This window comes from Temnothorax nylanderi, unplaced genomic scaffold (assembly GCF_030848795.1).
Source record: "Temnothorax nylanderi isolate EJ_2023f unplaced genomic scaffold, tnyl_v1.0 TNYL_tig0354_pilon, whole genome shotgun sequence".
Lineage (NCBI taxonomy): Eukaryota > Metazoa > Arthropoda > Insecta > Hymenoptera > Formicidae > Temnothorax > Temnothorax nylanderi.
The window spans coordinates 139,268-151,386 of record NW_027249416.1 but is presented as its reverse complement, the minus strand read 5'-3'; the positions used below and the strand labels follow the sequence as shown (position 1 = coordinate 151,386).

General features: G+C 39.2%; 1 protein-coding gene across 1 annotated transcript in view; it reads right to left on the bottom strand.

The window, feature by feature from the left end:
- The window catches only part of LOC139781678 (venom allergen 5-like), a 28,052-nt gene that overhangs the window by 5,171 nt on the left and 10,762 nt on the right, over nt 1-12,119 (bottom strand). The window contains exons 3-4 of the mRNA XM_071720548.1: nt 11,059-11,522; nt 322-443 (exon numbers count right to left, since the gene is read on the bottom strand). Coding sequence (XP_071576649.1) covers nt 322-443; nt 11,059-11,158 — 222 coding nt within the window. The 5' untranslated portion in view covers nt 11,159-11,522. The remainder of the gene's footprint in view (nt 1-321; nt 444-11,058; nt 11,523-12,119) is intronic.

The window sequence follows — 12,119 nt, the reverse complement described above, 5'->3', positions numbered from 1 at the left end:
ACTTGAATCAACTTTTGCTCTAGCCTGCGATATAATGAACCATACAAATTAGTGACTTTCAGAGTAAGAGTGCTCTTTTAACAAGCTTTATGTTATATAATGTTATTTTACTACTATAATACGATATACAAATCTGACTATTGCAAAAATTGATCAAAATATTATAATATTTAAAAGTAACCATGATTACATTTTTAGTTATGCATGTTATCTTTCGATTAATAGTACTCCATCCTCACATGAATCGTTACAGAGAACATATATCTTTTGCCTTTGAAAATATCGACTTTCTAAAAAATGAGGCGAAACACATCAACTTACCATCTCCATCATATTCGCCGCACCTGGTTGACCATGTATCTGTCCCAATGCCACTAGTTGCCTCAATCGATTGTGTTCGTCCAAGATAATCTGTTTTTCCTCACACGATATACCACCGGACCCTGTAAAGTGTAAGACGATAGGTATATGTGTTCTCAGCTGGTACTTTTCGAACAAATATATTTCTCTCTGTATCGCCACTATCGCTCACCATGTTGAAGAAGCGTATAACATGGTCACTCTTCCAACAACGTATATATATCGATCGTATATAAAAAAATATACGGGATGTATTATACGAATAATATATTTGATTACGTATTTGTTTTCTTTAGCAGCACAACAATTAAGAGGAGTAAGATACCAGGAAATTTATATTGAAAGTACACGGGGGAGTCGAGAGGAGAAGGGAGAGAGAGGTCTTTTGTCATTTTTAGTAGATAACGTTAACCTCCTGATATTAGTAATCATTTCTAATATATTATCCTAAAGAACGCTGCTGTAAAAAATAATAATAATCATAACAATGTCCAATATATAATAGATTGCAATAATAACATGTATTTTAATTAATTAATAAAATAGCCGAGGGTATTAAAGCAATCTATTTCATCTATATATTTAATTTCTTTTTAATTAAATTTATTAAATTTAAATTTACTTGATTTTTTATTTAACTCTATTACTTTTGTTGATTCATATACGCAGTTTTTAAACTCCTCCATTCGTTCCTATTTTCATAAAAGGAAATATGAACTTTAGATTGATAAAAAAAACTCCAAGTACAAGCCTACTTTTTTCAATTGACGTACGTATGATGTATTTTTTAAAATGTTTACTATATACCTCTACTGTATAAAATATTGTCAATTATTATTAAACTAGACCAAACTAAAAAACTAAAAAATTAATTAGATTAATTAATAATAATGAAGAAATGCTCCGCATTATTTTGTAATAGTAAAAACACAAATGTCACATATGCAATAATTATTTTATGGTTATCTATTAAATAATTAACTTTTTCACAATTATATGATAATAAATAATTTAATTAAACATTAAGAAATATATGAATTGGCGATGCATTTATACCTCACGATTACACGTATTTATATTTAATACTTTTTAGCAGAATTTTTTAGATTAGATAGCCGCGCACCGCACACTATTTCTAATTACAAAGATTGAATGAAGAAGATCACCACGAGTGATTTGATTTCACTTTTATCTTAAACAGTTTTTCGTCGTACCAGAACTATTTGCTCCTCTCGGATTTTTCCTTGAGATGCCGTAATCTTTTCTCACTGTTCTGTTCTTCACAGCAAGCTGGCAGATTGTGCAACTATCCGAAAAACTTTCTATGGAAGTTGGTTGGTAGCTATGTTCCCCTTGTCTTTCTGTTGGTGCATCGAGAGAACTCCCGTTTCGTAAGTTTTAACTTCTTATTGGGACGGCGAACTGATGGCGTCCCTTTTATTCACTTTATTACGTCGTTTTCAACGTCGACTCGGACTAGTAATACCTAACGATCTATAATTAGGAAGAAGTTGTGAGGCTCTAAAAGTTTTTTTCTGGAAGAGATGCATCTTCGGGTATCCATCGAATTTGCAATGATACGAAGAACATTTTGCGCATTCCAAACTTCAATCAAGACAAATCAGTGAATCAATTTTCACCTCGATGATATAAAGATTGCGAATGTAAATATTATTATTTGTATTTGCGTTATCACGAGGCCGAAGAAGAGCACTTATTGTTGTAGCGTTAGAACGCTAACACCCGAAAATACTACTCAGAGTATTCCATTCCGCTACGAATTTAATCACTTTTGTCCGCATGGTGCAGGCCGCAAACCGCAACAACGCTGCAACGGAAGCGTTGATCACACAGGGAGAAGAACGAAAGAGGTGAGTAATTGCATAGCATTTGTGAATAGCATGGACCAAGTACCGAAGTCGCGCAAATTTTGCATCGGTAATACGATCGGTCAGCGTGCCGCGTGTCGCGCGAGTTGATTGTTACCTTCGATCGTATGTATATCGTATAGGTATATATGGGAGATCGTCGACGATCACAGCCGTCACATCCCGCAGCCTGCAGTTACTTCCAATCTATCTTACGAGATTCGCGCTCGTATCCCTGAGCGGTCTTCGTGATTCTTTCTGGATCCAAAGACAGCTTAATGAGGTAAATGGACGCTGTCGGCTTTACTCCTCATTGAGTTTGCTCGTTGTAGGTACATCGCGGTGCATCCAAGAGTTGAGAGATTCACATTACACTCGAGCATACTTTTAAGAAATTCTCTCTGACTAAGAAATATAAGAGGAATATAAGATTTTGCCCATTAATTTGCCAATTAATCATTGCAAACCTGTTTCTATATTTTTTATGTGTCATATTCTTATGCGCTATATAACGTTTACATCTTGCTATACATCTTTTCAGGAAGCAATGAAATAATGTGGGATCGCGAGCGACGCAGCGGCGCCCTCGCTTGGCTGAGAGTAGAATGAGGGCAGTCGCCCGATAGAAGCTATACGAGCAAGACGTTTGTGCGCTTCGTTAATAATAAAGTTCTTTTCACTATTTCCTTGTAAACCTCGTGTTTCTTTCCGTACGATCCTACAATTGGGGGCTCGTCCGGGATAACCGCGGATATCGGGATCACGGTAAGGTCGCGAGTGAAGACGACGTACGCGGGAAGAGCGACGAAGCGAGAAAGTTCTAGAAGTCGCGAGAGGCAAAGGCGAGTGCCTACGCGAAACGTGTCCGTACGCGTCGAAGAGGCGATTCGGTCCGGCGGATACGAGACAGTTTACGGCGTTCTAAAGGAGGTTTTTTGCGAGTGCGGTAACCGTAGTGAGGACGTTGGATAAGGCGATCCGACGACGAAGCTGTTGTGCGGCGACGAAGACGAAATCGCGTACAGCGGGACGTGGCAAGATGGCCTCCTCGGCGGGAAACGCGGCAAAGAACGATATGGCGACAGACGATACGACGAAGAAGACGGAACAGCTTGCTCTATCATCGACGAATAGCAGAGTGGGCTTGCGCGAAAAGCATAAGGCGACGGATGACAATCCGGGAAACGACGATGTGCTGGTGGCGGACAGCGCAGTTAATATTGACGACATGACGAAGAATCAGCTCGTAGAGCGATTACGTCAATTAAAATTGCCCGTGTCGGGGCTAAAGGCGACGCTGCGTGAGAGATTGCGGGCGGCTACACAGGAAGACGATAGCGACGAAGACGAAGACGTTAGTGACGAAGAAGATGGCGAGGACACGGTGTTGCATTGTGACGAGGACGAGGGGGAACCCCCCGCGGTCGGTCATAGCGGTGGGCGCCATGATCGAGGATCATTATCGACCGCGCGACGAGACGTGACATCGACCGCGCGACGAGACGCGACACCGCCCTCTCGTTACAACCATATGTATTACGAGGAACGCGAACCTAACCCTCTCGGCGTGAGAACGGGACAGCTCGTGTTGACATACAAAGACGTTGAAGACGCGCTGACACCTTTCAGTGGCGACGGCACACAGAACGTAGGAAGATGGTTTACGTCATTTGAAGAGACTGCTGATTTGTGCAGGTGGACCGACGTGCAGAAGATTATTTACGCGAAGAGATTATTACGCGGTTCGGCTAAACTTTTCGTAAATTTCGAGTGTCGAGTACAATCATACGGTGCGCTCAAGAAAGCGTTGATTAAAGAATTCGGTAAGACAATGAACAGTCGGCAAGTGCATAAAGAACTGAGTGCAGTGTCGAAGAAGTCGGACGAGACATATCAAGAATATGTCTATCGCGTACTGGAGCTTGCCAGTCACACGGAGATGGAACTCGAGGCTAAGATACAGTACATTATCGACGGTGTTAAAGACGAAGAGGTAAACAAATCTATATTATACGGTGCGACGACGATTAAGGAGTTACGTCAGAGATTTGCGCAATACGAAATACAGAGAAGTAATCGGAGTAAGGCGCGACAACATTCGCAAGTGCAAAGTAAGAAGAAGCCGGCGAGTAATGCGGCTCAGACCACGACAGCCATTGCTAGCAAACGATGTTTCAACTGTGGCGATACGAAGCATCTAGGTAAGGAGTGTCCTAATAAAGCGAAAGGGTCTAAATGTTATTCATGCGGTGAATTCGGGCATATTGCTGCAAAGTGCCCAAAAGGAGCAGACTCAGCGAGTAAAGATACTACTCCAGTAAGAGTGGATGCGCTCCGATCTCACAGTGACAAGAAGACGTATAAGAAAGTGAATATTCTAGGGAAGGATGTTACAGCCGTAATCGACCCTGGAAGTGATCTGCATCTCATTCGATCCAGTGTTTACGTGCATCTCGGTGCCCCTCCAATCAGGCACGAGATTACGAAGTTCAATGTCGTAGGCGCATATAACCGGAGTACATTAGGAAGATTTACGGCAGACGTGTCCATCGATGAAATATTGTTCAATCTGGATATCGATGTAGTGCCAGACGATTATACTGGACATGATTTAATCATAGGCGGTGAGTTATCGGATTTAGCTGAGATCCGTATAAGAAAACGACAAGCTGTCATAAGAAAGCTCAATGACGACGAATCGAAGACGACGACCGAAGATGCTAACTGGGCGGAAGTATTATGTATTGGCGTACAAGATAACGAAGAAAAAGAAGCAAAAGCTCAAGTTACCCTTGATCACGTGGAAGATCCGAATATTCGAGAGCGTGTACGAAAATTAGTAGAGGACTATCAACCGAGGAAGATAAAGGACAGCGGCGTGAAGATGCGTCTGATACTCAAGGACGAAATACCGGTACATCAGAATCCTCGTAGATTGTCGGCGGAACAACGGAATGCTGTACGCAAGATCATTGACGAGTGGATCGAGAAGGGGATTATACGACCGAGCAGCTCGGAATACGCCAGTCCAATAGTCCTGGTGAAAAAGAAAGACGGAACATGGAGGTTATGTGTCGACTATCGAGGAGTAAACCGTAAGATAGTAAGGGTAAGGCAACCTTTTCCACTGATCGAAGATCAACTAGACGAACTGGCAGACGACGAGGTATATTGTGTGTTAGACTTGAAAGATGGTTTCTTTCATGTACCACTAGACGAGGATAGTATCCGTTATACAGCTTTTGTGACGCCAGACGGGCAGTACGAATTATTGGTACGACGTGTGGAGTATTTGGGACATATAGTGGAGGCGGGAACAGTAAGGCCATCCGAGAAGAAGATAGAGGCGGTGATGCGATTCGAGAAACCCACGAGACGTGATAAAGTACAGAGTTTCTTAGGATTAACGGGGTACTTCCGGAAATTCATGCCTCAATATGCTTTGATAGCACGACCCCTGTCGCAGCTGTTAAGAAAAGGAGTAAAGTTTACGTTTGCTGCCGAGCAGGAACAAGCTTTCGAACAACTGAAGACGGCTTTGACGAACGACCCGGTGTTGAAATTATACAAGATTGGTGCCGAGACGGAACTACACACCGATGCTTCAAAACACGGTCTAGGAGCTATTCTATTGCAGAGGGATGCCGAAGATAATCAGCTTCACCCGGTGTACTACGCCAGCTGGAAGACTGTTGGAGCTGAAGAGAAGTATAGCAGCTACGAATTGGAAGTTCTAGCGGTGATCAGAGCTTTACGCAAATTTCGCGTATATTTGCTAAATATTCCCTTCCGGATTATAACGGATTGCCGAGCGTTTGTGCAGACGATGTCGAAGAAAGATATGTGTCTGAGGATAGCCCGCTGGGCACTACAACTTGAAGAATTCGATTATGAAGTAAAGCATCGAGCAGGCACAGCCATGCGTCATGTAGATGCATTGAGTCGGAATCCGGTGGAGTGTCTCACCATACACAGAATGCAAAGTGCATTGGTGGCTCAAATTAAACAAGCTCAGACGGACGACCCGGAATTACGAGAGAAGATCAAGTCGATGAAGACGGACGGTGACAAGGACTTTGTAATGTCCAACGAAGTATTATACAAACAAGATGGTGGAGAACTTTTGTTGGTCGTGCCTAAAGTCATGCAGAAGGAAGTCATCTTGCAGGCACACGAACGAGGCCATTTTGGATGGCGAAATACTGAACATCTGCTACAGCGTGAATATTGGTTTCCTCAGATGCGATCCAAGGTACAGCAAGTTATTGGCAACTGCATACGTTGTCTGTTGGCAGAGAAGAAACGAGGAAAAGCTGAAGGTCTGTTGCGGCCATTACCCAAAGAAGATAGACCACTTGATACCTACCACATTGATCATCTAGGTCCAATCCCATCCACGAAGAAGAGCTACGCTCACATATTTGTTGTAGTAGACGCGTTCACGAAGTTTGTTTGGTTATATCCTACTAGATCCACGACGACAGATGAAGTAATCACCCGATTACGTAAGCAAGCTATGATTTTTGGAAATCCTAGGAGGATAATTTCAGATCGAGGAACGGCGTTCACATCGCATGCTTTCAAGCAGTATTGCGAAGAAGAGAATATAGAACATAACCTGATTACGACGGGAGTTCCACGCGCGAACGGTCAGGTCGAAAGATTGAATCAATCCATCATTGCGATACTTAGTAAATTGACGTCGACGAAGCCAGAAGAGTGGTATAAGCACGTAGACAAGGTGCAACAGTTTATCAACTCTTCATTTAACCGAAGTATTGGTACCTCACCATTTGAGTTGTTAATAGGAAAAGATATGCAATTAAAAGAGGATCTACACCTACGTGAGATTCTACAGAAGACGGCCATCGAGACTTTTCAACAAGAGAGGTCAGCGATCCGCAGCGAGGCGAAGGAGAATATCCTGAAGATTCAGAAGGAGAATCGAGAGACTTTTAATAAAAAACGGAAATCTGCTACCAAGTACCGAGTTGGAGATGTCGTAGCCATTCGACGAACGCAACTAGGTCCTGGTCTAAAGGTGCACCCGAAGTTCTTGGGTCCCTACAAAATAGTCACGGTGTTACGGAGTGACCGATACATCGTAGAGAAGCTTGGAGAACACGAGGGTCCGAGACGTACGAGTACTTCAGCAGACAATCTAAAGCCATGGCCTAACCAGGCCTGGGATCCAGACATTGACGTCCCAGGAGGGAATGACAGTGACTGTGACGATGACGTAGACATCCTGAGCATCGAGGACGATGCTGATTTCAGAATGGCCGAGTGTGGGATCGCGAGCGACGCAGCGGCGCCCTCGCTTGGCTGAGAGTAGAATGAGGGCAGTCGCCCGATAGAAGCTATACGAGCAAGACGTTTGTGCGCTTCGTTAATAATAAAGTTCTTTTCACTATTTCCTTGTAAACCTCGTGTTTCTTTCCGTACGATCCTACAATAATATACGAGCGTAGTATTATTTCGCAGCTTTCATGCATTAATCTTGTCGGTAAATTATTAAATTGAGAATCTCCACACTTTACAGTTATGTAACGCACGATAGATCCTAAACTATTCCCAAACCAGGTTATCGTCATTAAAACATGGAGATTTCTCGTAAATATATATGTGAGTGTCGTACTCGAGGCACTTTTGATAATGATCGGCGATTTGAATTTACGGCAGTCGTCGAGTTCTATTTTTTAAACAAAAATATCCTGCCGAATACAAATGTCAAAGAATTTCTGCACACGAAAAAATGCCTATACTAATATATTCTTCAAATTGATTTCTATCTTGATCGAATGGAGCAGGTTTTCTGTCCGTTGATCACATCACGCGTATCTGTTTAAAAATTCACCGGGCTACCGCTACTGAGGAATAATCACAAATTCATCTATAATTCTATAATATATATTTCGACTTGGTTTCTTTTCAGCTTAATATTACTGTTTTAATTTATTCCGATAAGCGCGAATCAAAATTAATTATTTCTGAACGTTATTACAGATGGATTGACGAAAAGACGTTTAAAAATATGAATTGCATTAATTAAAAAAAAGATGCTATAAATGTAATTACATTAAAGATATATAATAATTATATTAATTAAAAAGAAAAAAATAACGTATGATAAACAACATTTCATGAATTTCTTTTTATGTTTCTCTCCGTTGCCTCATCTCTCTCTCTCTCTCTCTCTCTCTCTCTCTCTCTCTCTCTCTCTCATTAAAAATGTGTTAAAGATTAATATAAAAAGCGATATGTAAAAAATGTAAAAATATTAAAATAGAATAAAAAATACAACTATTGTAGCATATATCTATATTGCATTGAGAGATTGTCGTAAATTTTTATCGCGGAGCACCTCTTTCGCGGTTATATTCGTTCTAATGATGAATTCTGATTTATATATTTACTCTTAAGACATTAGTATCCTGTTCTTGACAGTTGGATAATGAGCAGAAAAGAGATCATTAAAGGACACGAAACAACATTGTTGGCGACAATCGAGTTCCTTTTTCGGTGCACGCCAATTATAATCATCATTGGAGACGACGCGACGCGACGCGACACGACGCACCGTGTATCATTCGCTCGTTTAGCATTCATTGAAAAGGCGAAACAAACTCGAATGACATCCGCGTATTTGGTTGATGGCCGGCTCGCTATGACTGGGAACATCAGTTTCTTTTTGTGCCGGAAATGAGATGGGCTTGGTACCGCGAGTGTAACAATGCAATTTGGCCGACACCTGCCAACTCCATTCCATCATGGAGCTCGTAGTTGAATGAATTTCGTGGGAAAGAACTTGTGTTGTACTAATAAATAAATAGCTCTTGATCGACTAATTCTGCTTAGACTACAATTTCTCTGCTTGGTCGCCTTTGTGCAACCATTTTCTTCTTTCGATAATAAATATACCAAGTCCGATATTGGATTATTAACTTTACGATAACACTTAATTTTTTTAAATTTATGTACATTAGTTTTACCGTATTAATTTTACCAAGTTTTATAGAAGAGAATAATATATCTTAAAATATTATAGAAATTTAATGTTTGTAATGTATTTTTAGTTTAAGAATGTGTAAAGTGGGAATAATAATTGACTTTTATTTACAAGAATAGAGAGTTTAATATTCCAACGAAAAAATTGTGCATGTTTGTAGAGATCCAATGTAAATGACCAAGCTTAAAGATCGTAAATAGAGAAATCAACTAATTGTAATAATACTATTATAAATTTGATTTATATGCCACTATTCTAATTCTTTTATATTATTATTTGTTGTTTATTATTTAAATAATAACGCTCAACAAATATATATTTAAAATAATTTTATAAAATTTCATCAATTGTATATTTTTTGTAATATACTCTTGCGTACGATATCGGCATCATGATGATCGCATTTTATAAGACGAGATACAAAGTGTCGCGTAAAGCGGACCTTTAGTAATAATTTCTTTTTTTCTTAATTTTTATTAATTATATAATATAATTAATAATAATATTAGTTGTTGTACCAATATTAATATATTAATACAACTTTCTGGATGTAAAATTTTGTTGCAACATGGAAAAAATTAATTTATAAAACTAGGTTTATAACCATCCGCGTATTTATTCGATTAATATGATTTGAAGACTGATTGACAAACTATAGGAAACTGCATCAATGAAGACTATTCGAGTCTTTGAAAGAAACGTTTGCTTCGTCAAACATGAGACATTTTGTGTGAATTATTTTGATTGAGACATGCACAAAATGTCAAGTAATATTAGGATAAAATATACCGTATCCATCCCTTCCTTTCTCTTTTTCTCTTCCTTTAGCTCGCGCTTAATTTCAGATTTACGGGAGGAAAAGCGAATTTTTTACTTTCTTTTATTAAAGCGATGATGACGTATCATCGCTTGAGACGTGTTTATATTCGTGCTTCATAAATACTGCTCGCGCGAGTTTTATATACTGAATTATTCAATTCGATTGTCGTTAATTCTTATATTCGTAATAATATATTAAATTTATAATTTTAAAATACATACGCACATATGTATCAAATATATGACATACTTTACGTAACAAAACAATAAATATAATGAAAAAAATGCATAAAAATTTTCAACTGTGGAAGGAAAAAATGAATAATAATTATAAACTATTATATATGTATACTAAATGTGTATACAAAAATTCTTTGCAAACTAAATCTGTTGTGACATTAAGAAATGATAATCTTCTGCCAACGTTTTAGTTTTATAGAAATTATTAAAAATTTAGCTGCTCTTAATAATAAACATTGTAATTTTGTTGAATAAATCGATAAATCAATATATTATTTCAAAGATTACATAAAGTCTCTCTTGAATGACAACAGACTTAATTTATCCATCATGATCGGTATATTCCCCCAAAGCATGGTCACCAAAAAATTAATAAAATCTACTTTTTCTCAGCAACTTTAGAAAAGAAAGAATTTTTCTTTAATCAAACTTTAAAGATATAAGCTATGATGAAACATTATTTATCATACGATTACAAATTTTTATCTTTATTTTAATGGAACTTTCGAAGCCATGGTTACCAAACAATGAAATTTGAAAAATTGTGATAAATAATAATCTCTTCCCCTCCCTCCCTCTCCCCCCCCCCCTCTCTCTTTCTCCTTTTCTCGACATTTTCATGAAAGAGAAATTGACTGAAATTACTATATATTCGTTGAAAATAAAGCGTGAAGCGCTCTTTTACTAATGTGCTATTCGCCAATTGACGTGTGAAACACTTTGTATCAACGTCAAAAAGTTGTTCAGACATCGCATACTCACTCAGCATAGTCTTTCCGATGCACGACGTTTGGCAATGATTCACCAGCAGACATGTGACAATCATTGGGAAAAGGCCGGCGTTTCTCTCGGCGAGCGTCATAGTGACGGACAAAGGATTCCACCAGCTTCAAAATACGAAACAGATTCTGGAGGCGAACACAGAAAGACTTGATTAGGACGGAAACTCGTAGTGACCTTGGCAATCAAGATTTGGTCTCCTTTAAATCTCGACGACAATCAAGAAGTGGAGCAAGCTGGCGCAAGGATTCAAGTGAAACAAGCACGTCTCCAAGTCGTTCACTTCGGCACGTGTTGGACCAATCGGTCGATTAAATCGGCCAATTTACGACCGTCCGGAGATATCGACGTATAGGAAGTCGGAACCGTCCGCAAACCGGTCGGTGGAACGATCCAAACTAATAGCCAGCCACGCCGATTCCTCGTGACTTTATATATCGTGCCACCTGTGCCATAGTATGTCCATGTAATTGTTAATGAACCAGTCGGTGCAGTGGGGAGTGCTGCTCAATACCCGGGCGAACAGGGTAACTTTGATTTAGTACATATACGCTCAAGGTTGAAGGTTGAATGCGGACTCGGTGATTCGAAAAACTGCCCACTACAGTCGATAGATTTAATTGCGATCGTTTCATTTAAAATCCATAAAGCAGAGCGCGTTTTTTTTGCGCCGAATACTGTTGTTGGCTGTTCTCGATTGGGCTTTCCAAATAAATGGGAAATTTGAATTTTCGTTAAAATTAATACAAACTTGAAACAAAAGCGTGTAACGTATAACATATTCCGATAATATCCTGGCAATATTTTGGCCATGTACATTTTTCAATATGCGATATGCGAGACGCTCTTCTTTATTAAGTATATTGTATTTGATAGTCAAAATATTAAATATGACAAAAGTTTTATCTTAATAAATTTTTATCCCAAGAACAAAAAGATAACACTGCAATGTGAAATAAAAACGTGTTCTAATGATAAATGGATTATAACAATGATTATAACAAGTTCTCGATGAGGAAAGGTAGACACAAAGTGACTCTCCA